Here is a 22987-nt window from a genome sequence, read left to right as displayed (position 1 = left end):
TTAGTTCAGTTAAAAAAAAAAAAGCTATACTGAGCTTTTTCATGCTGCAGTGTGCAAGAGGTCTAAATGCATATTTTTTAATGTCCCTGGGGAGATTTCACTTCCTGTGTTGGAGACACAGTATGTAAGTGGATTGAAACTCCATATTAAAGATTATGGGGCTGTTTTTTGGCAATGTTTACACAAAGAAGGAGTAACAATTTAACAACTATCTGGATTAGGATTCACCTAATTGTCGATCAAAATCATAAAATAGGATTTCCTTTCCAATGCTTAGTTACCTTAATCATCCTCCTTCTTATATACATTGAAAATGAATTAATAGGTTTAGAAAATTCCTAACGCACATGTAGCGGTGACACTTTGGACAAAGTGTCATTTATGTGTAAATTTAGTTTTTGCCTCAGGACAGTAGTGGGGTTCTGAGGGTTAATTGTGTAGGTTAACTTTGACATCAGTTTGGCTGGGCTGTGTTAGAGTTCTGCCTGGTCATGTGTACGGTGAGGGGCACATGACAGGCCAGAACCAGGAATGGTTGGACGTTTTGGGTATCAACTTCCTCAGAGCCAATCAGTGGGTGTGACGGGCCCCGCTGAGGTGTCTGAGGAAAGGTACTTAAGATGTTGAAGTCGCATGTTTACGAGTCGTTCGTGAGGCCCTAGTGGTCTGTTCCTGTTTCCTGGACTGGGGTAGCCCCGCGAGGGGTCCCGGTCACAGATCGTTCAACGCTCCGCAGCATGTTTCTGTTGGTTAGCCCCAATAGACTCGTCTGGTATGGAGTAGGAATCCGTCTGTTCCCGAGTCTCAGAACCGGCTGGTTCGAGGCGCAGTAACTGAGGGAGGATTCAAGGCATCCGGGTGTGCTCTCGGCTTGGAGGGACACCGCAGCTCGTGAAAGTGATCGGGGGAGGACTCTTCAGAGGAGGGCCGACAAGCCAGCATCCTAAGAAGTGCCTGGTTACTGAGTTGTGAAGGACATTGATGAGTTCACACTTTTTCCAGTACTGTCAAGGAGACAGAGAAAAAAGGTTCCTGTTCGCTTTCAGTTACAACTTGTTCAAGGTTAGAGATTTCTTAAGTTCTGCATGAATGTGCTGATTGCCATAATCTCTGGCTAGAGATTTGTTCAGCCTTGAAGTGCCCAGCTGCGAGTGGCTACTCTCTGGGTGTAAAGTAACAAATAGTGTAGCGCTGGATGTGTGAAAAAGGAACCGTACATAAATAAATGATGTGGTTACAAAAAACAAAATGTGAATATACTGAAAATACAACAAGAAAACTGTGGATACTGGAAAGTGTTAATAACTAAATTGTGAGTCCCAGTGAAAAGAGTCCACATATATTAAGTGGTGCACAAATGTTGTGGTTGATCTTCCTCACAGGGAAATCAGGGAATCCACAAGTCAAGTAAAACCAGGGATAGCAGATTGTCTGAAGTAGTTTCAAAGAATAGGTAAAATACTATTACCAGAGAGAATGGACTCATGTGTCATACGACGGTTGAGTCAACAGCGCTTGGGGTACAAACATGGAACCAATAATGAATTGATAGTAGTCCGAATGGATGACTCAGTAGGCTGGGGAGGCTTCAGATGTTGTAAGACTGTGATGAACGTCTCTCGAAGCGTCTCTCAAGGTGTCAGGATTGGATGGGTCACACTAATGCCCCTGTTGAAGACATATGTTGTCGAAACGCGTCGGGCTTGCATTTGGCACCCCACATTGCTTTTTCTTCCTTTTAATATTTATTTTTTGTGATCACATGTCATCATTTTGTTTATTTTTATGACTTTTTAAATAAAACCCAATGGTTACCTTCTGACCTGCACCATTTGGAGCTTTCTTTTTCCCTTATATTTTTTTGTGGACCACCTCCCACATTTGGGGCCGGCACCCCAAATGTGACCCATCCAATCCTGACACCTTGAGAGACGCTTCAAGAGACGTTCATCACAGTCTTACAACATCTGAAGCCTCCCCAGCCTACTGAGTCATCCATTCGGACTACTATCAATTCATTATTGGTTCCATGTTTGGACCCCAAGCGCTGTTGGCTCAACCATCATATGACAGATGGACTCTGGTAAGAGTATTTTACCTATTCTTTGAAACTATTTCAGACAATCCGCTATCCCTGGTTTTACTTGACTTGTGGATTCCCTGATTTCCTTGTGAGGAAGATCAACCACAACATTTGTGCACCACTTAATATATGTGGACTCTTTTCACTGGGACTCACAATTTAGTTATTAACACTTTCCAGTATCCACAGTTTTCATGTTGTATTTTCAGTATATTCACATTTTGTTTTTTTGTAACCACATCATTTATTTATGTACGGTTCCTTTTTCACACATCCAGCGCTACACTATTTGTTACTTTATATCCACTGAACTTTGTTTGTTTGAAGTGTTGGCAGCTGTTTTGAAGTTTTCAGTATTTGCCAAGCGGAGGTAACCATTAAGCCAAAAAGGTTAAGGCCGTCCTGCCAAGGGTTATGGCCGCTACACACAGTTCATAAAAAAACATATTTTTTTCACATTCCCCATCATGTACAGCTTCTTTATTAGCTGTCTGAAAAATCAAATTTGCATGCATTTAGAGAACATATACTGTATTTTAATAATATTTTTGATTTTGTTAACATATAAAAACATAAAACAAAATTGTAAGTAAAAAGAAAAAGTACTGTACCAACGCTCCAATCAACCTCTTCAACAGCATCCCCATAAATACCATGTCTACTTTTGCTTCTAAAATCTTGAGAGGCAAAAAGTGCAGTATGGACTTGAAGATAGGACATATACAGAAGGAAAGGTTTAAACTTGTTCCTGTAGATTAATAAAACATAGCATACTTGTCATAATTGAATTTAAATATACTATAGGATGTTTGGTCTGTGTTGTAAAAATGTGAAGAACAAAACTTACTTTAAGAATCCAAACATAAAGGTACCAAAGTTAAAGTAGAATTTAACAATAAGAAAATCTCTGGCCAAAAGAAAAGACAGAAAAGAAAGAGATGATTGGCTACACCCCCATCCAGACACAGTTTGTTTCCATTAGAGGCCAAGATCATCCCCATATGCTCTATTCTTTTTGCTTGTTTTTACATGTTCTTTAATGTGCGCATTGACTATGTTCAGCTAGACACCATTGTCTTTTCTTTACATTTTCAGAAAATGGATTATGTCCTATATGACTGTTTGTAAATCTTTTCTCTCTGAGAAATCTCAATAAAAACATTGGAAAAAAAAACAACCTCGAGACAGGCTTTGATTGCCAGTAAGAAATGGAGACAAGAGGTCTACAAGGTAGTCACATAGTGGATCACTTGCAAATTAAAAAAATCACAACTTTGTGACTATGTGACTAACTTGTAGACCTCTTGTCTCCATTTCTTACATGTATGCCTGAGTCACATGTAACGCACCAGATATTGATTTAGTAACAATTTACTGATCAGGTGTTGCATTTGACACAGCTGAGACAACAAACTATGTAATGCTTTTTATATTAATACAGTGTGAGGATCCGGGGGATTTTTTTTTATCCTTTTTGTTATTTATATAGGTCTTGATTGCTATCTGTGTTCCATTTGGGAGATGTTTCTTTACTTCCTTCCATATAGTAAAAACAGGAAGTGAGAGGAAATCCATCAAAAGTGAGGGAATCCTTGGTTGTCCTAGAACTAGGGTTCTGAATAAAAGATTTCCCCTCTGTTAGGCCCCTTTCACACCGAGGCGGTTTTCAGTTGCTACAGAGGGCTTTCACACTGGAGCGGTGCGCTGGCAGGATGGTGTAAAAAGTCCTGCTAGCCGCATCTTTGGAGCGGTGTATTCAGCACTCCTAAACCGCTCCTACACATTGAAATCAATTGAGCAGCGCGGCTAGCTTTTTTTTTCCGGTCGCTAGCGGGGGTTAAAACTGCCCTGCTAGCAGCCGCATACCGCCGCTAAAACAATGGCAAAGCACCGCTAGAAATAGCGGCGCTTTACCGGTGACGCCCGCACTGCCCCAGTGTGAAAGGGGCCTTACTGTTCTGGGGACAACCCAACATTTGAGAATTTATTTTACTATCAATTTTTGATGACAGTGGATACACATGGCAAACAGACATTATGAATCTCCTTCACAGGGGCCCAGACAGCAATAAAAAACCTGACTGGTGTAATAATTAGTGATGGACGAACTTCCGACGGGACGTTTCGCGAACGCGAAACGCGAACGGACACAAACGTTCGCGAAAACGACCGTTCGCCGCGGGCTCCATTGACTTCAATGGGAGGCGAATTTCGCAAACCTTTAGGTCGAATTTGCGGCCACGGGGTAATTATTAGGGGGTAGCACGTAGTCCCACCACCTGGACAATAGCATAATACATGTATGAGGTGAATTTGGGATCGATAACTACAAGCATTTTTTTTTTATTTGGGAAATTGTTCTGACAATTCAGGACTATGGAGCTAATGAAGGCAATGGAGGAGAGGGAAGGTCAGGGACCAGGGTAGGCAAACAAGAGGGTGCAGGAGATACAGAGCACTGACAGCAGCACCGTAATACAGAGCACTGACATCAGCACCGTGACATACAGCGCTGACAGCAGCTCCGTGACATACAGCGCTGACAGCAGCTCCGTGACATACAGCGCTGACAGCAGCTCCGTGACATACAGCGCTGACAGCAGCTCCGTGACATACAGCGCTGACAGCAGCTCCGTGACATACAGCGCTGACAGCAGCACCGTGACATACAGCGCTGACAGCAGCTCCGTGACATACAGCGCTGACAGCAGCTCCGTGACATACAGCGCTGACAGCAGCTCCGTGACATACAGCACTGACAGCAGCTCCGTGACATACAGCGCTGACAGCAGCTCCGTGACATACAGCGCTGACAGCAGCACCGTGACATACAGCGCTGACAGCAGCTCCGTGACATACAGCGCTGACAGCAGCTCCGTGACATACAGCGCTGACAGCAGCTCCGTGACATACAGCGCTGACAGCAGCTCCGTGACATACAGCGCTGACAGCAGCTCCGTGACATACAGCGCTGACAGCAGCTCCGTGACATACAGCGCTGACAGCAGCTCCGTGACATACAGCGCTGACAGCAGCTCCGTGACATACAGCGCTGACAGCAGCTCCGTGACATACAGCGCTGACAGCAGCTCCGTGACATACAGCGCTGACAGCAGCACCGTAAGCAGCCCCAGGAGGAAGTCAGCACAGCACAGGGATGGTGTGATCCCCTCATAATAAGAACCCCCAGGAGGAAGTCAGCACAGCACAGGGATGGTGGGAGCCCCTCATAATAAGAACACCCAGGAGGAAGTCAGCACAGCACAGGGATGGTGGGAACCCCTCATAATAAGCAGCCCCAGTAGAAATATGACACCGCTCAACCTCTTCAAAGAGGAGGGTAGGGGCATATAGTACGGTGTGCTTTTTTGGGTCAGGGAAGTGAGCCAAATGAATTAAGAAGGTCTGTGTGCTTGATTCCAAAAATTGTTTATAGACATATACATGGTCTACTGATCACATGTGTTGAATTCCTCCGAGATCCATGCCTCATTCATTTTTAGAAATGTGAGGTAGTTAACACTGTGGTGAGCTAGGCGAGTACGCTTATCGGTCACAATCCCCCCTGCTGCGCTGAACGTCCTTTCGGACAGGACACTGGATGAGGGGCAAGCCAACAGTTCGATTGCAAATTGGGCAAGCTCTGGCCAGAGGTCAAGCCTGCCCACCCAGTAGTCTAGGGGTTCATCACTCCTCAGAGCGTCCACATCGGCCGTTAACCCAATGTAGTCGGACACCTGACGGTCTAGGCGTTCCCTGATGCTGGATCCGGATGACACCTGTCGATGGGTCGGCTGAAAGAATGACCTCATATCCGAAGTCACCAACACATCTTCAAACCGGCCTCTTCTTGCAGGCGCTGTTGGATTGGTACCCGCAAATCCTTCTCTGGGAGTGGGAATTGCTCCTCTGCCAGCGCACGCAAAAGCAGAATGCAGCATTTCTCGAAGCAAGGCCTGGAAGTGCTGCATTCTGACAGCCCTCTGCGACGGCGGTAACATTTCCGCCATTTTGTGTTTGTACCGGGGGTCTAAGTACGTTGCCACCCAGTACTGGTCCTTGACCCTCATGCTTTTTATACGGGGGTCCCTATTAAAACACTGGAGCATGAAGGCCCCCATTTGCACTAAAGTGGAAGCGGTGTGGTGGCCTGGCTCCTGCTCATCATCCAGGATAATGTCGTCCTCTTCATTCTCCTCTCCCCATCCTCGCACAACAGGGATCCCAGAAAGGTTTAAAGCATGCTCTTCTTGCTCCTGCTCATCCGCCCCGGCACCATCCTCCTCTGACTCCTCATCAGACTCCTGTTGTTGACTTGTCTCAGATAGAGTAGCCCCCCCTGGGAATTCATCCAGCATTGCGACTTCCTCATCTTCCCGCTCCTGCTCCTCCACAGCCTGATCAATGACACGACGCAATGCACGCTCCAGAAAGAAGGCATAAGGTACCATGTCACTGATGGCGCCATGGCTGCGACTGACCAGTTTGGTGATCTCCTCAAATGGCCGCAGAAGTCTGCATGTGTCGCGCATGAGCAGCCACTGGCGCGGTGAAAAAAAACCCAGCTCCCCAGAACCGTTTCTTTCGCAGAGTTCATACAGGTAGACGTTAACTGCACGTTTCTGCTGGAGCAGCCTATCAAGCATATAGAAGGTTGAGTTCCATCGCGTCGGGCAATCGCAAATAAGACGTCTGACCGGCAGATGGTGTCGCCGCTGAATGTCAGCAAGGCGAGCCATGGCCGTGTAAGATCTTCTGAAATGGGCCGAGATTTTCCTTGCCTGCCGCAAGATGTCCTGGACCCCAGGGTATTTGACAAGGAATCGCTGCACGACCAAGTTTAAGACGTGTGCCATGCACGGCACGTGCGTGATTTTGCCCTGTTTCAATGCGCTAAGCAGATTGGCACCGTTGTCACACACCACTTTACCAACTGTCAAATTGAGCGGTGTTAGCCACTCATCTGCCTGTGAACGCAAAGCTGAAAGGAGTGCCGGGCCAGTGTGGCTCTTTGCTTCCAGGCACAACAGACGCAGCACGGCATGGCAACGTCTCACCTGGCATGTGGAATAGGTTCTGGGGAGCTTGGGCGGTGCAGTGGAAGAGACGCTAGCAGCGGAAAAGGAGGAGGCAGCTGAGGAGGAGAGGGAGGAGGATGGAGTAGGAGGAGGAGAAGAAGAGTCAGGCCTGCATGCAATCCGTGGCGGTAAAACCAAATCTACACGGGTGCCACGGGTTACATGCTTGACGGCCGTCAGAAGGTTCACCCAGTGGGCAGTAAAACTGATATACCTTCCCTGCCCGTGTTTGCTAGACCACGTGTCTGTGGTCAGATGTATCTTGGCACCGACACTGTGTGCCAGAGATACATTCACTTGCCGCTGAACATGGCCATATAGCTCTGGGATGCCCTTCTCTGAGAAATACTTCCTTCCTGGGACCTTCCATTGTGGTGTTCCAATGGCCACAAATTTGCGAAAGGCCTCCGAGTCCACCAGTTTATATGGCAGTAGTTGGCGGGCTATGAGTTCTGACAAGCCAGCCGCCAACCGTTGGGCAAGAGGGTTATCCGGCGTCATCATTTTTTTACGCTCAAACATTAGGCCCACGGAAGCCTGCCTTTTTGCAGAAAAATGTGAGCTTGGCGTGATGGAAGGTGGAGTGGAGGACAATTGTGAGGAGAGAGGAGAAGGAGAAGTAGAAGACGAGGCTGGACGGTGAGAGCCTGCAGTGTGGCTTTGTGTGTTCCGTTGCTCCCACTGGGCTCGGTGATGGCTGCTCATGTGCCTTCTTAAGGCGGTCGTCCCTAGGTGAGTATTGGGCTTACCGCGACTAACGCGTTGACTGCAAAGATTGCAGATGGCAACGCTATTGTCAGCAGCGGACACGTTAAAAAAAGCCCACACTGCGGAGCCATGTGCCGGTGTCCTGGGAGCGCCAGATGTGACCGTACATGGTCGATGACTCGCTCCTGATACATTTGCAGTCTGCTTTGTCCCTGCTGTGCAATGTAAGTCATTGCTGCTTCTCCTCCCTATCTGCTGGTCCATATCTCCCTCTGAACTCCCCTCCTCTTCCTCTCTTGTGGGCACCCACGTGACATCACTAGACACGTCATCATCAACGTCACCTTCCCCACCGCTATAAGTAGAGTAGGCAGCAACACCGGGGACCAACCTCCTCCTTGGGCTGATCTGGGTACTGGCGTCAGACTGCTGAGTAGCGCTTGTTGCTACCTCCTCTTCCTGATCCAATACCAAGAGTGGCTGCGCATCAGAAATGTCCTCTTGATATGGATCGGAAAATAATTCCAGTGACTCAAGCGGAAGGTATGTGGTGGTGGTGGTGGTGGTCGTGTTGTTGGTGGTAGTGTCTTTGGGGGTGCACATAGCAGAGAGTGAAGAAGAGGGTGCAGATCGAGAGGATGAGGAGGGTGCAGAAGAGTAAGGCTGAGCGAGCCACTCAACCAAGTCTGGTGCATCCTTTAAAGTAATTGAACGCACCTTCTGCAACTTCCCACTTTGGCTCAAGCCTGTTGCTCCTGCCCTACCCCTACCACCCCTGCGGAAGGGCCTGCCTCTTCCTCTGCATGTCATTTTTTAAATGACCCTGTGACAAAACTCTTAGTCCCTATACCGCTGAAGGACTGCTGCAGTATAGGTGAGCGGTCAGCAGTGGTGCACGTCAACCCTATCTATTGTGGACCGATAGCGGTCCTTACAGAACAGCAGACTGTACCGCACTCAAGCCTATGTACCGTAGCACCCTATACCAAGTTACCAGTCCTTATAAGAACTTTTGTGGACCAAGCAGGTTGTGTATTAGTGTTTAGCAGACTGTACGTCAGTCCCTATACCGCTGAAGGACTGCTGCAGTATAGGGCAGCGGTCAGCAGTGGTGCACGTCAACCCTATCTATTGTGGACCGATAGCGGTCCTTACAGAACAGCAGACTGTACCGCACTCAAGCCTATGTACCGTAGCACCCTATACCAAGTTACCAGTCCTTATAAGAACTTTTGTGGACCAAGCAGGTTGTGTATTAGTGTTTAGCAGACTGTACGTCAGTCCCTATACCGCTGAAGGACTGCTGCAGTATAGGGCAGCGGTCAGCAGTGGTGCACGTCAACCCTATCTATTGTGGACCGATAGCGGTCCTTACAGAACAGCAGACTGTACCGCACTCAAGCCTATGTACCGTAGCACCCTATACCAAGTTACCAGTCCTTATAAGAACTTTTGTGGAACAAGCAGGTTGTGTGTTAGTGATTAGCAGACTGTACGTCAGTCCCTATACCGCTGAAGGACTGCTGCAGTATAGGTGAGCGGTCAGCAGTGGTGCACGTCAACCCTATCTATTGTGGACCGATAGCGGTCCTTACAGAACAGCAGACTGTACCGCACTCAAGCCTATGTACCGTAGCACCCTATACCAAGTTACCAGTCCTTATAAGAACTTTTGTGGACCAAGCAGGTTGTGTATTAGTGTTTAGCAGACTGTACGTCAGTCCCTATACCGCTGAAGGACTGCTGCAGTATAGGGCAGCGGTCAGCAGTGGTGCACGTCAACCCTATCTATTGTGGACCGATAGCGGTCCTTACAGAACAGCAGACTGTACCGCACTCAAGCCTATGTACCGTAGCACCCTATACCAAGTTACCAGTCCTTATAAGAACTTTTGTGGACCAAGCAGGTTGTGTATTAGTGTTTAGCAGACTGTACGTCAGTCCCTATACCGCTGAAGGACTGCTGCAGTATAGGGCAGCGGTCAGCAGTGGTGCACGTCAACCCTATCTATTGTGGACCGATAGCGGTCCTTACAGAACAGCAGACTGTACCGCACTCAAGCCTATGTACCGTAGCACCCTATACCAAGTTACCAGTCCTTATAAGAACTTTTGTGGACCAAGCAGGTTGTGTATTAGTGTTTAGCAGACTGTACGTCAGTCCCTATACCGCTGAAGGACTGCTGCAGTATAGGGCAGCGGTCAGCAGTGGTGCACGTCAACCCTATCTATTGTGGACCGATAGCGGTCCTTACAGAACAGCAGACTGTACCGCACTCAAGCCTATGTACCGTAGCACCCTATACCAAGTTACCAGTCCTTATAAGAACTTTTGTGGAACAAGCAGGTTGTGTGTTAGTGATTAGCAGACTGTACGTCAGTCCCTATACCAATGAAGGACTGCTGCAGTATAGGGCAGCGGTCAGCAGTAGTGCACGGCAACCCTATGTATTGTGGACCGATAGCGGTCCTTACAGAACAGCAGACTGTAACGCACTCAGGCCTATGTACCGTAGCACCCTATACCAAGTTACCAGTCCTTATAAGAACTTTTGTGGACCAAGCAGGTTGTGTGTTAGTGATTAGCAGACTGTACGTCAGTCCCTATACCAATGAAGGACTGCTGCAGTATAGGGCAGCGGTCAGCAGTAGTGCACGGCAACCCTATGTATTGTGGACCGATAGCGGTCCTTACAGAACAGCAGACTGTACTGCACTCAGGCCTATGTACCGTAGCACCCTATACCAAGTTACCAGTCCTTATAAAAACTTTTGTGGACCAAGCAGGTTGTGTGTTAGTGTTTAGCAGACTGTGCGTCAGTCCCTATACCGCTGAAGGACTGCTGCAGTATAGGGCAGCGGTCAGCAGTAGTGCACGGCAACCCTATGTATTGTGGACCGATAGCGGTCCTTACAGAACAGCAGACTGTAACGCACTCAGGCCTATGTACCGTAGCACCCTATACCAAGTTACCAGTCCTTATAAGAACTTTTGTGGACCAAGCAGGTTGTGTGTTAGTGATTAGCAGACTGTACGTCAGTCCCTATACCAATGAAGGACTGCTGCAGTATAGGGCAGCGGTCAGCAGTAGTGCACGGCAACCCTATGTATTGTGGACCGATAGCGGTCCTTACAGAACAGCAGACTGTACTGCACTCAGGCCTATGTACCGTAGCACCCTATACCAAGTTACCAGTCCTTATAAGAACTTTTGTGGACCAAGCAGGTTGTGTGTTAGTGATTAGCAGACTGTACGTCAGTCCCTATACCAATGAAGGACTGCTGCAGTATAGGGCAGCGGTCAGCAGTAGTGCACGGCAACCCTATGTATTGTGGACCGATAGCGGTCCTTACAGAACAGCAGACTGTACTGCACTCAGGCCTATGTACCGTAGCACCCTATACCAAGTTACCAGTCCTTATAAGAACTTTTGTGGACCAAGCAGGTTGTGTATTAGTGTTTAGCAGACTGTGCGTCAGTCCCTATACCGCTGAAGGACTGCTGCAGTATAGGGCAGCGGTCAGCAGTAGTGCACGGCAACCCTATGTATTGTGGACCGATAGCGGTCCTTACAGAACAGCAGACTGTACCGCACCCAAGCCTATGTACCGTAGCACCCTAGACAGACCAAGTTACCAGTCCTGATAAAGAGCTTTGTGGAACAAGTGAGTTGTGAATGATTAGCAGACTGCAGCAGAAGGGCAGCAGTCAAGTATAATATTCTTTCTATATTTGGAAGAAAGAATATTATACGTGTACAAGCCTATTACCGTACCACTGATACCAGTCCTGAAAAGAACCTTTGTGGAACTAATAGTAACAGCAAGTCTTTAAAATTATCCTCACTGCCTGACACACTGCTTCCTGCCTGTCCCTATACAAATTGGCAAAAAAGAGTAGGCTGGAACGATTAGCTGGAACAGCTCTTTTGTGGACCTGATAGTAACAGCTAATGATGATGATGATGATGATGATGAAGAAAGACTAATCTGGCTGAGCTGTCCCTAAAATAGCAGCATACAGCGCTCTGTCCCTTTATCTAAACTGACAAAAGAAACTCAGGCTGCTGACCTAACACCTATACCAGTCCTGAAAAGAACTTTTGTGTACCAAATAGCTAGCGTTTTCTCTGTCCCTACTCCACACAGGATCCTTTCCCTACAGTGACAGAAGAAAGAATGTAAAATGGCCACCGGATCGGGTGTATTTATAGGTTAGGGGGAATGTCCAAGTGTCCATGAGCTGTCATGTCTCAATTGGTTGTCCTGTAACACATGATAAACGTGTCACGAAAGGTTAAAGTTCTTGTATACATTAAACACGTAAGTCCGCCGGGGCGAACGACGGAAAAAGGCGTTCGAACCCGCGGACGGCGAAAGTCGGAAATTCGCCGCGAAACGACCGCCGGGCGAACCGTTCGGCCATCACTAGTAATAATCCCTCTCAGTGCTTTCCAAACCTACAAAAAAAGTTTGCTTTTAGTAATATTTTAACTGATCAACATTAGAGTTCATCACTGATAACCAAGATAACCCGGATACTTTTTAAATGTTATGGCTAAAGATTAATGTTATGAGTATAGATTTATTTTGTATAATTTATGTTTGTAGATTTGTATACAATTTACTTGATTATTGATGTCAAGGTAAAAAAAAAAGAAAAAAAAACTTTTTTTTTTTTTATTTTTTATTTTTTTTAACCACTTGACCACTGGGCACTTAAACACCCTTAATAACCAGACCAATTTTCAGCTTTCGGTGCTCTCACATTTTGAATTACAATTACTCAGTCATGCAACACTGGACCTATATGAAATTTTTGTCCTTTTTTTCACACAAATGGAGCTTTCTTTTGGTGGTATTTAATCACCGCTGGTTTTTTTATTTTTTGTGCTATAAAAGAAAAAATACAGAAAATTCTGTAAAAAAATTAATTTTTCTTTGTTTCTGTAATTTTTTTCTTCATACATTTTGGCCAAAATTTATACTACTACATATCTTTGGTAAAAATAAGTACAAATTGGTGGATATTATTTGGTCTTTGTGAAAGTTATAGAGTCCACAAGCTATGGTGCCAATATCTGAAAATTGATCACACCTGAAGTACTGACAGCCTATTTCAATTCTTGAGACCCTAAGGCCTCTTTCACACTGATGTCCCGTTCAGGCCCGCCTGTCAGTTTTTCAGGCGGACCTGAACGGGTGCTCCATAGAGGTCTATGGAGCGTCGGATGTCAGCGGTGACATGTCCGCTGACATCCGACCCGCTCCGATCCGAAAAAGTGTAACGGAGGAAAAAGCTATTTTTCCATCCGTCTGCGGATCGGATCGGATGATGACGGGCACTGCGGTCCGTCGTCATCCGATCTCCCATAGGGGAGAGCGGCGCTGTGACAGGTCCGTCCCTGCGCAGTGTGCAGAGACGGAGCTGTCATCTCCCTGCTCAGCGGGGATCGGCGGAGTGATCCCCGCTGAGCAAACGGATATCCACGGGGCGGATCAGAACTGATCCGCCCCGTGTGAAAGGACCCTAACATGCCAGAAAAGTACAAATACCCCCCAAATGACCCCTTTTTGGAAAGAAGACATTCCAAGGTATTTAGTAAGAGGCATGATGAGTCTTTTGAAGTTGTCATTTTTTCCCACAATTCTTTGCAAAATCAAGATTTTTTTTACTTTTTTTTTTTTTCACAAAATTGTCATATTATCAGTTTATTTCTCACACAGCATATGCATACCACAAATTACACCCCAAAACACATTCTGCTATTACTCCCGAGTACGGCGATACCACATGTGTGAGACTTTTACACAGTGTGGCCACATACAGAGGCCCAACATGCAGGGAGCGCCATCAGGCGTTCTGGAGCACCCAGGACAATTCTGACATTTCTCTCCTACATGTAAAAATCATCATTTATTTGCTAGAAAATTACATTGAATCCCAAAACATTATATATATATATTTTTTTTAGCAAACACCCTGGAGAATACAATGGTGGTCGTTGCAACTTTTTATCTGGCACGGTATTTGCGCAGCAATTTTTCGAATGCTTTTTTTGGAAAAAAAAAACAGTTTTGTGCTTAAAAAAAAAAAAAAACACAGTAAAGTTAGCCCAATTTTTGCATAATGTGAAAGATGAAGTTACACCGAGTAAATCGATACCTAACATGTCACTCTTCAAAATTGCACAGGCTCGTGGAATGGCGCCAAACGTAGGCGACGATTTTTTTTTTTTTTTACTGGTTATATGTTTTGAGTTACAGAGGAGGTCCAGGGCTAGAATTATTGCTCTCGCTCTAATGTTCGCAGCGATACCTCACATGTGTGGTTTGAACACCGTTTTCATATGTGGGCGGGACTTACGTATGCGTTCGCTTCTGCATGCGAGCACATGGGGACAGGGGCACTTTAAAAAAAAATAAAACATTATTGTTCATTTTACTTTATTTATTTTAGTTTGACTTTTTTTCCCCAAAAATTAATTTTTTGATCACTTTTATTCCTATTACACGGAATGTAAACATCCCTTGTAATAGGAATATGGCATGACAGGTCCTCTTTACAGTGAGATATGGGGTCAATAAGACCCCACATCTCACCTCTAAGCTGGGAAGCCTGAAAAAAAAAAAAGATTCTGGATTTTGGATTTGATCGTATTGGCGAGTCGGTAGAAGCACCGGAGGGCGGCGGGAGGGGGGGGGGGTGTCTTTGGCTGGGTATTGCAGGGTATCACTGACTATGGCTGGGTATGGCTGGGTATCTTAGATTATGGCTGGGTATCTCAGAGTATGGCGTTGCAGAGCATTGCAGGATATTGGAGGGTGTTGCAGAGCATTGCAGAGTGTTGCACGGTATTGGCGGGTGTTGCAGAGCATTGCAGAGTGTTGCAGGGTATTGGTGGGTGTTGCAGGATATTGGAGGGTGTTGCAGAGCATTGCAGAGTGTTGCAGGGTATTGGCGGGTGTTGCAGAGCGTTGCAGAGCATTGCAGAGTGTTGCACGGTATTGGCGGGTGTTGCAGAGCATTGCAGAGTGTTGCAGGGTATTGGTGGGTGTTGCAGAGCATTGCAGAGTGTTGCAGAGCATTGCAGAGTGTTGCAGGGTATTGGCGGGTGTTGCAGAGCGTTGCAGGGTATTGCAGAGTGTTGCAGGGTATTGCAGAGTGTTGCAGAGTGTTGCAGGGTATTGCAGAGTATTGCAGAGTATTGCAGGGTAATGCAGGGTAATGCAGAGTAATGCAGAGTAATGCAGAGTAATGGCAGGGTATTGCAGAGTATTGGCAGGGAATTGAGGGGTTAATTTTCGGTGAGCAGCGATGTGGGCACTGCAGATGCAGCCCACATCGCTGCTGACACCGATCTCTTCCCCCTCCGCTGTTCCGATCGGTACAGAGAGGGGAGAGGGAGAAACCGGCGTCATAACATGATGCCGGTTTGTTTACAAGTGATCACTCCGTCACTCCGTTTACCGTGATCCGTGATGCTCACGGATGCTCTTGAGTGCGCGCCCCAGGGGGCGCGCGAGAGCGGAATTCTGGGAGGACGTCATATGACGGCCTCCCAGAGTTAAGAAACTGCCCTGTAGCCGTAATTCGGCTATAGGGCGGTTGTTAAGTGGTTAATATGATGGATATGAATTGTTTTCTTGGAACTTTTTACACAATATTTAATTCATCCAAGAGGTGGATCTTTAGGTTGACCAGTTGGAAAGGATTGCTTACTACTGTGATGTCTCTTTAGCCAACCCATAGTGAAGGGAATCCTTTGTCAAAAAGGCTTGAAAAGTATATATATATTTTGGAAACAATAAAGCAAACTAAGGCTTTGATCTCAAAACATCACAAAACTAGCTTGCTAACTTTGTTTAATAAGTATCATAAATATTTAAAGGCTTTGTCAACTAGACATTTATAGTACAATACCCCCTGCAATGTAATACAATATGATTATAAAGGATATGAATAAATGGAAAGGAATCCACAATATACCAGAGGTCTTTGCTGGAAAAACAAAACACTTGCCCAGTAACCAAGAGGCCCCCAGGTAAATAGTAAGAGTTCCCCCGATGAAGAGGTCCCTACATGATCAGAAAAGCACAAATATTGGCATGTGGACAACATCTTTTTGTTACCTTTAATCTACCTTTACTAACTGTGGGCAACTTAAAGGCTATAAATAAACACAGTTGTAAAAACCTGCAACATTGGCATATGATGGATGTTCCTAAAGCCCCATCTATTGGCTTAGGAGTGAAAACCTGTTATTCTCCAAAGGCTTTACAGTCTTGCCTTTTTCTTGAAGCAGTCACATTCCAATATACAATATACAGGCATACCCCACTTTTAAGTACTCAATGGGGTTTATTTACTAAAGTTGGAAAGTGCAAAATCAGGCTTACTTCTGCATAGAAACCAATGAGCTTCCAGGTTTTATTACCAAAGCTTAATTGAACAAGCTGGGGTTAGAAGCTCATTGGTTTCTATGCAGTATATGATGTGAGTCTGATTTTGCACTTTCCAACTTTAGTAAATAAACTCCATTGTGTACTTAAAGAGGAAGTAAACCCTGATGGGTTTACTTCCTCTTTTTTTCCCTGCAAAGGTAAAGCATAATGGACTACTATGCATCGCATAGTAGCTCATTATGTGTCACTTACCTGACACAGGAGCCAGCGAAGTCGCCGCTGATCCCTGTAGTCCGCCGCGTCCATCTCGCTGGTGGCGTCTCGCAGCTCCGACCAATGACAGCGGCGAAGCCGCGATGACGTCACTCCCGCGCATGCGCACGGGAGTCGCGTCTCGCAGCTCCGACGCTGCCATTCGGCGAAGCCGCGATGACGTCACTCCCGCGCATGCGCACGGGAGTCGACAAATTAGGCAAATCCATTCTTGGACTTGCCGCATTTAGTGCGCCTGCGCGCCGCTGTCTACGGTGCATGCGCCGTAGACAGCGGTGCCCATTTTCGGGCAAATATCTCCTAAACCATATAGGTTTAGGAGATATTGCTTGGACCTACAGGTAAGCCTTAATCTAGGCTTACCTGTAGGTCAAAGTTGTTTGAAGGGGTTTACTTCCTCTTTAAAAGCGGGGTATGCCTGTATACCAATGAGGTATAATGGAGTTGATTTACTAAAACTGGAGAGTGCAAAATCTGGTGCAGCTCTGCATAGAAACCAATCTGCTTTCAGTGTTTATTTTTTTTTAACTTAAAGTGTCACTAAACCCAGGACTTCACACTATATCTGGTCCCCCACAATACACAGAACATGGAAATGAAATTATTTTATTAAATATAAATGGCTAAATACCATTTCTCATTAGAAGTATATAGCAGTCTTGTGACTTCTATCAGTGTCCAGCCAAGCACTGGTTAAAGCTTTTAGGAGGAGTTTTCTGACTATCCTAAGAGACTGCAAGACCCTTGGCCCTCTGTCTGGACAGTGCTGATTAGTCCTGTGCTGATCACAAGTGCTATCTCAACAAAAAAAACACTCTAGCAACACACACCAAACTGAGCATGTACAGCCTGACTTCCTAGACTCTGTGTTATCAGGAAATTATCAGGGGACAGTGGAAGAAGGGGAGGGTCAGAAAAGCCAAGAATAAACAGCTTTTTAACACAATGCAGAGAATTAACACCTTAGGTGAGTATAACAAGCATGATTTACTGCATATACAGACTGATTTAACTGCTGTGGGTTTAGTAACACTTTAACCACTTACAGTGGTGTGAAAAAGTGTTTGCCCCCTTCCTCATTTCCTGTTCCTTTGCATGTTTGTCACACTTAAGTGTTTCGGAACATCAAACCAATTTAAACAATAGTCAAGGACAACACAAGTAAACACAAAATGCAATTTGTAAATGAAGGTGTTTATTATTAAGGGTGAAAAAAAATCCAAACCATCATGGCCCTGTGTGAAAAAGTGATTGCCCCCCCCCCCCCTTGTTAAAACATACTATAACTGTGGTTGTCCACACCTGAGTTCAATTTCTCTAGCCACACCCAGGCCTGATTATTGCCACACCTGTTCACAATCAAGGCATCACTTAAATAGGAGCTGCTTGACACAGTAAGGTCCACCAGAAGATCCTTAAAAGCTACACATCATGCCGAGACCCAAAGAAATTCAGGAACAATTGAGAAAGAAAGTAATTGAGATCTATCAGTCTGGAAAGGGTTATAAAGCCATTTCCAAAGCTTTGGGAATCCAGCGAACCACAGTGAGAGCCATTATCCACAAATGGCGAAGACATGGAACAGTGGTGAACCTTCCCAGGAGTGGCCGGCCGCCCAAAATTACCCCAAGAGCGCAGCGACGACTCATCCAAGAGGTCACAAAAGACCCCACAACAACGTCCAAGGAACTGCAGGCCTCACTTGCCTCAGTTAAGGTCAGCGTTCATGCCTCCACCATCAGGAAAAGACTGGGCAAAAATGGCCTGCATGGCAGAGTTCCAAGGAGAAAACCACTGCTGAGCAAAAAGAACATCAAAGCTCGTCTCAATTTCTCCACAACACATCTTGATGATCCCCAAGACTTTTGGGACAACATTCTGTGGACCGATGAGACAAAAGTGGAACTCTTTGGAAGGTGTGTGTCCAAGTATATCTGGCGTAGAAGGAACACTGCATTTCATAAAAAGAACATTATACCAACAGTAAAATATGGTGGTGGTAGTGTGATGGTCTGGGGCTGTTTTGCTGCTTCAGGACCTGGAAGACTTGCCGTGATAAAAGGAACTATGAATTCTGCTGTCTACCAAGAGATCCTGAAGGAGAATGTCCGACCATCTGTTCGTGTATTCAAGCTGAAACGAACTTGGGTTCTGCAGCAGGACAATGATCCTAAACACACCAGCAAGTCAACCACCGAATGGCTGAAGAAAAACAAAATGAAGACTTTGGAGTGGCCTAGCCAAAGTCCTGACCTGAATCCTATTGAGATGTTGTGGTATGACCTTAAAAAGGCCGTTCATGCTCGAAAACCCTCTAATGTAACTGAATTAGGACAATCCTGCAAAGATGAGTGGGCCAAAATTCCTCCAGGACGCTGTAAAAGCCTCATTGCACGTTATCGCAAACGCTTGGTTGCAGTTGTTGCTGCTAAGGGTGGCCCAACCAGTTATTAGGTTTAGGGGGCAATCACTTTTTCACACAGGGCCATGATGGTTTGGATTTTTTTTCACCTTTAATAATAAACACCTTCATTTACAAATTGCATTTTGTGTTTACTTGTGTTGTCCTTGACTATTGTTTAAATTGGTTTGATGTTCCGAAACACTTAAGTGTGACAAACATGCAAAGGAACAGGAAATGAGGAAGGGGGCAAACACTTTTTCACACCACTGTAACAACCATGCTATAGCAGAATGACAGCTACAGCGTGGCTCGATAACTCTGGGAGGGCACACTATGACATCCTCCCAGAATCGCACTTCCGTGCACCCCCCTGGGGAGAGCACATGGGAGTATCCATTGCGGATCACAGTAAATGGCTGCTGACAGCTGTCACTTGTAAATAAAGCAGCATCATGTCCATTTCCTCTCCCCCCTCTCTGTACCGATCAGTTAAGTGTGAGCGGAGAGGGAAGAGATCGGGTGCAGCAGTGCTGTGGGTTGGATCTGTAGTGTAGATACTTTGTGTCCATTGCAGCCTTTTCCCTCCATCCATGCTCGGCCATCCATACTCAGCAATATTCATCCATCCATCCATGCTCAGCCATCCATACTCAGCCATACTCATCCATCCATCCATGCTCAGCCATCCATACTCAGCAATACTCATCCATCCATCCATGTCCATTCATCCCTACTCAGCAATACTCATCCATTCATCCATGCTCAGCCATCCATACTCACCAATACTCAGCATCCATCCATGCTCAGCCATCCATACTCGGCAATACTCATCCATCCATCCATGTACATTCATCCCTACTCAGCAATACTCATCCATTCATCCATGCTCAGCCATCCATACTCAGCAATACTCATCCATCCATCCATGCTCAGCTATCCCATCCACCCCCATCCATTCTCAGCCATACCCAGCCAAAATTTATGAAGAAAAATTACTAATTTGCTAAATTTTATAACAGAAACAAAGAAAAAATCATTTTTTTAAAAGAATTTTCAGTCTTTTTTCTTTTATTAACTCAGCAGGGATTTGCAGTGCTGCATGACTGAGTACCGTATATACTCGAGTATAGGCCGACCCGAATATAAGCCGAGGCCCCCAATTTACCCCCAAAAAACTGGAAAACTTATTGACTCGTGTATAAGCCGAGGGTGAGACATGGCTGTCCATCCCTGTGTGTCCGTCCATCCCTGTGTGTGTGTCCGTCCATCCATCCCTGTGTGTGTGTCCATCCATCCATCCATCCCTGTGTGTGTGTCCGTCCATCCATCCCTGTGTGTGTATCCATCCATCCATCCATCCCTGTGTGTGTGTGTGTGTGTGTGTGTGTGTGTGTGTGTATTCATCCATCCATCCATCCCTGTGTGTGTGTGTGTGTGTGTGTATCCATCCATCCATCCATCCCTGTGTGTGTGTGTGTGTGTGTGTGTGTGTGTGTGTGTGTGTGTGTGTGTGTGTGTGTGTGTGTCCGTGCAGCCTTGTGTGTGTGTCCAGCCTACCTGTGTCCCAAGCCTCCATCCCGAGCCGCCGTCGTCCCGAGCCTCCTCCGTCCCGTGCCGTGCCTCCTCCGTCCCGTGCCTCCTCCGTCCCGTGCCGTGCCTCCTCCGTCCCGTGCCTCCTCCGTCCCGTGCCGTGCCTCCTCCGTCCCGTGCCTCCTCCGTCCCGTGCCGTGCCGATGGATCGCCGCTCTTCTCGGCGGCCATTCTACAATTCAAAATTCCGCCTCCGCCTGTGATAGGCGGAACACTCAATTTCCCAGCAGCCTGTGTTCCGCCTATCACGGACATACTCTCATACTCGTCCGTAGTATGAGAATGAGCGGATGTCCGTGATAGGCGGAACACTGACTGCTGGGAAATTCAGTGTTCCGCCTATCACAGCCGGAGGCGGAGAAGGAGGCGCGGCTTTTGAATTTTAATGTCCGCCGTCTGTCTGCTCGATACGCTGATCGAGCAGTCAGACAGCGGTGACTCGAGTATAAGCCGAGGGGGCACTTTCAGCCTCAAAAAAGAGGCTGAAAATCTCGGCTTATACTCGAGTATATACGGTAATTGTCATTCAAAATGTGAGAGCACCGAAAGCTGAAAATTGGTCTGGTTAGGAAGGGGGTTTAAGTGCCCAGTGGGTAAAGGGTTAAAGGATAACTTACCTTTTTACAAAAAATATTAAATGCACATCTTTTTGCAGGTAAAAAATGTGCATTTATTATTTTTGTAGTAGGAGCCTGCAAAGCATTACACCAGCGATCAGTAGATCGCTGATACCATGCAGGTCTCCTGCACACTGTCATTGTATCTGCATGCCTGGACATGCCGTATGGGTAATTCAATACTGGCTGACAGGAAAACCCAATGAAATTCCACAGCGCTCCACAGCACCATAGTAGTTCATTGAGAACTACAAGCTGACAGCCTCTAAGGATCTTGGTACTTGTAGTTCATTCACACACAGAGCTGTGTGTATGAATGGCGCGGCCCTGTGGGCGGAGCCCCACACAGCAGCACTATTTTCATAGACAGCTAGTACAGGGAACTTCTCCCTGCACTGCTGCCATGAGAAGGTCAGCTGCAGCACTGGGAACATGTTACATGGTCCACCCTGAAATTGGGTGGGTGGACCATGTAACATGTTCCCAAAGGTGACTTATCCTTTAATTGAACAAGCTGAAGTTGGAAGCTAATTGGCTATTATGCACAGCTGCTATATTTTGCACTCTTTTAGTAAAGAAACCCCAATGTGTATATTGGATTGTGAAATTGACTGACCCCATGTTCACATCTATGTAGTTGCAGTTGTTGTGGTTTTCTGGCACGTTTTGTGGTGCAATTTTCAATGCATTTTTTTTAGAATATGCAGGGCATGCTGGGCTGACAATGTCAAAAAGGGGCAGTGCCACCCAGTGATGTCATCAGGTGACCCCGCTGTTTCGTTAATTAGGAACTGTCAGACGGTGGAGCCGGTAGACGATGTAAGCGGACCTTTTTTTTCCTGGGTCAGTGGTGGCAGCGGGCACGTACATCAGGGGACATTGTTTTTGATCTTTGTTTTTTTAAATAAAGGACTTGTTAAAAACTATCCACTGTAATTGTTTACACTATACCTTTTTATTCTTGGTGAATGAGTAGGGGTACTATCTACTCCTACTCATTCACATGGGGAGCCAGGATCTGAGGCAAAACAGCACCTGCATTTTTAGTGAAGTCTATTACATGCAAAACACAATCTACTAAGGGAAAAAAAGTCTTATCCCTTTCCAAAAACGCACTAGCTGAAAAACGTATAGATGTGAATGTGTACCATAGGAAACCATGTTAAATGGACTGTAGTGCATTTCTGCAATCCAGCACTAAAAACACATAGGTGTGAACCTAGTCCTAAACATTGTGGTTGAACTTTAGACAAACAACTGAAAATAGAAATAAAATGTATTGATGCCAGCTGTTTTACTTGCAAAAAGATTTTGATTTCTTTCCATCCAGTCCTTAGATTTACACGACTCTGCACCAAAGCAAACTTTGTCTAGCAGGAGAGGAGACTTAAAATGTCTCTGCTGCAGTTTCACTTTCACCTAAAGGTTCCCTCACCACTCCCATCCTTTGAATGGACAGTGCACTGAGAAGCAGTACCCTGATGAGCTCATTGATCTTTCACTCTGCTATCTTCTCCTATGACCATTCTTTTTGTACTGAAGCAAATCTGATTGGCTCTCTGTGGTGTTTGTACCTCTCTGAGCTCTGAGGGTGCAAGAAGCTGATGCCAAGTCAAATTCAGGTACTCACACTTGCAGTTAAATTTACATCAGTGCTGCATTAATGTGTACCATTTATATTTGCTTGTTCAGCTCTTACTTGTAATCTTATTTTTGTTGTCACAGCATAAGGCACAATGCTACATAAAACATAAAAATATGCATTTTTCAGTAAAATGTACACTGGCAGTCATATTTACTTTGCTCTAAAACTACCCCATATAACAT

At 45.9% G+C, this 22987-nt stretch overlaps 1 protein-coding gene across 2 annotated transcripts in view; it reads right to left on the bottom strand.

Moving 5' to 3' along the window:
- STS (steroid sulfatase) overlaps window positions 1-22987 on the bottom strand; it is a 441865-nt gene that overhangs the window by 191069 nt on the left and 227809 nt on the right. For both annotated transcript variants that reach the window (XM_077480825.1, XM_077480826.1), the window contains one exon: window positions 2695-2831. In XM_077480825.1, the coding sequence (XP_077336951.1) occupies window positions 2695-2831 (137 nt within the window). The remainder of the gene's footprint in view (window positions 1-2694; window positions 2832-22987) is intronic.

The sequence above is a fragment of the Lithobates pipiens genome, unplaced genomic scaffold (genome assembly GCF_037356315.1).
Source record: "Lithobates pipiens isolate NorthernLeopardFrog02 unplaced genomic scaffold, aLitPip1_a1.2 Scaffold_16, whole genome shotgun sequence".
Lineage (NCBI taxonomy): Eukaryota > Metazoa > Chordata > Amphibia > Anura > Ranidae > Lithobates > Lithobates pipiens.
Note: the sequence above shows the minus strand (reverse complement) of the source record. Positions and strands in the feature narration are given on the sequence as shown.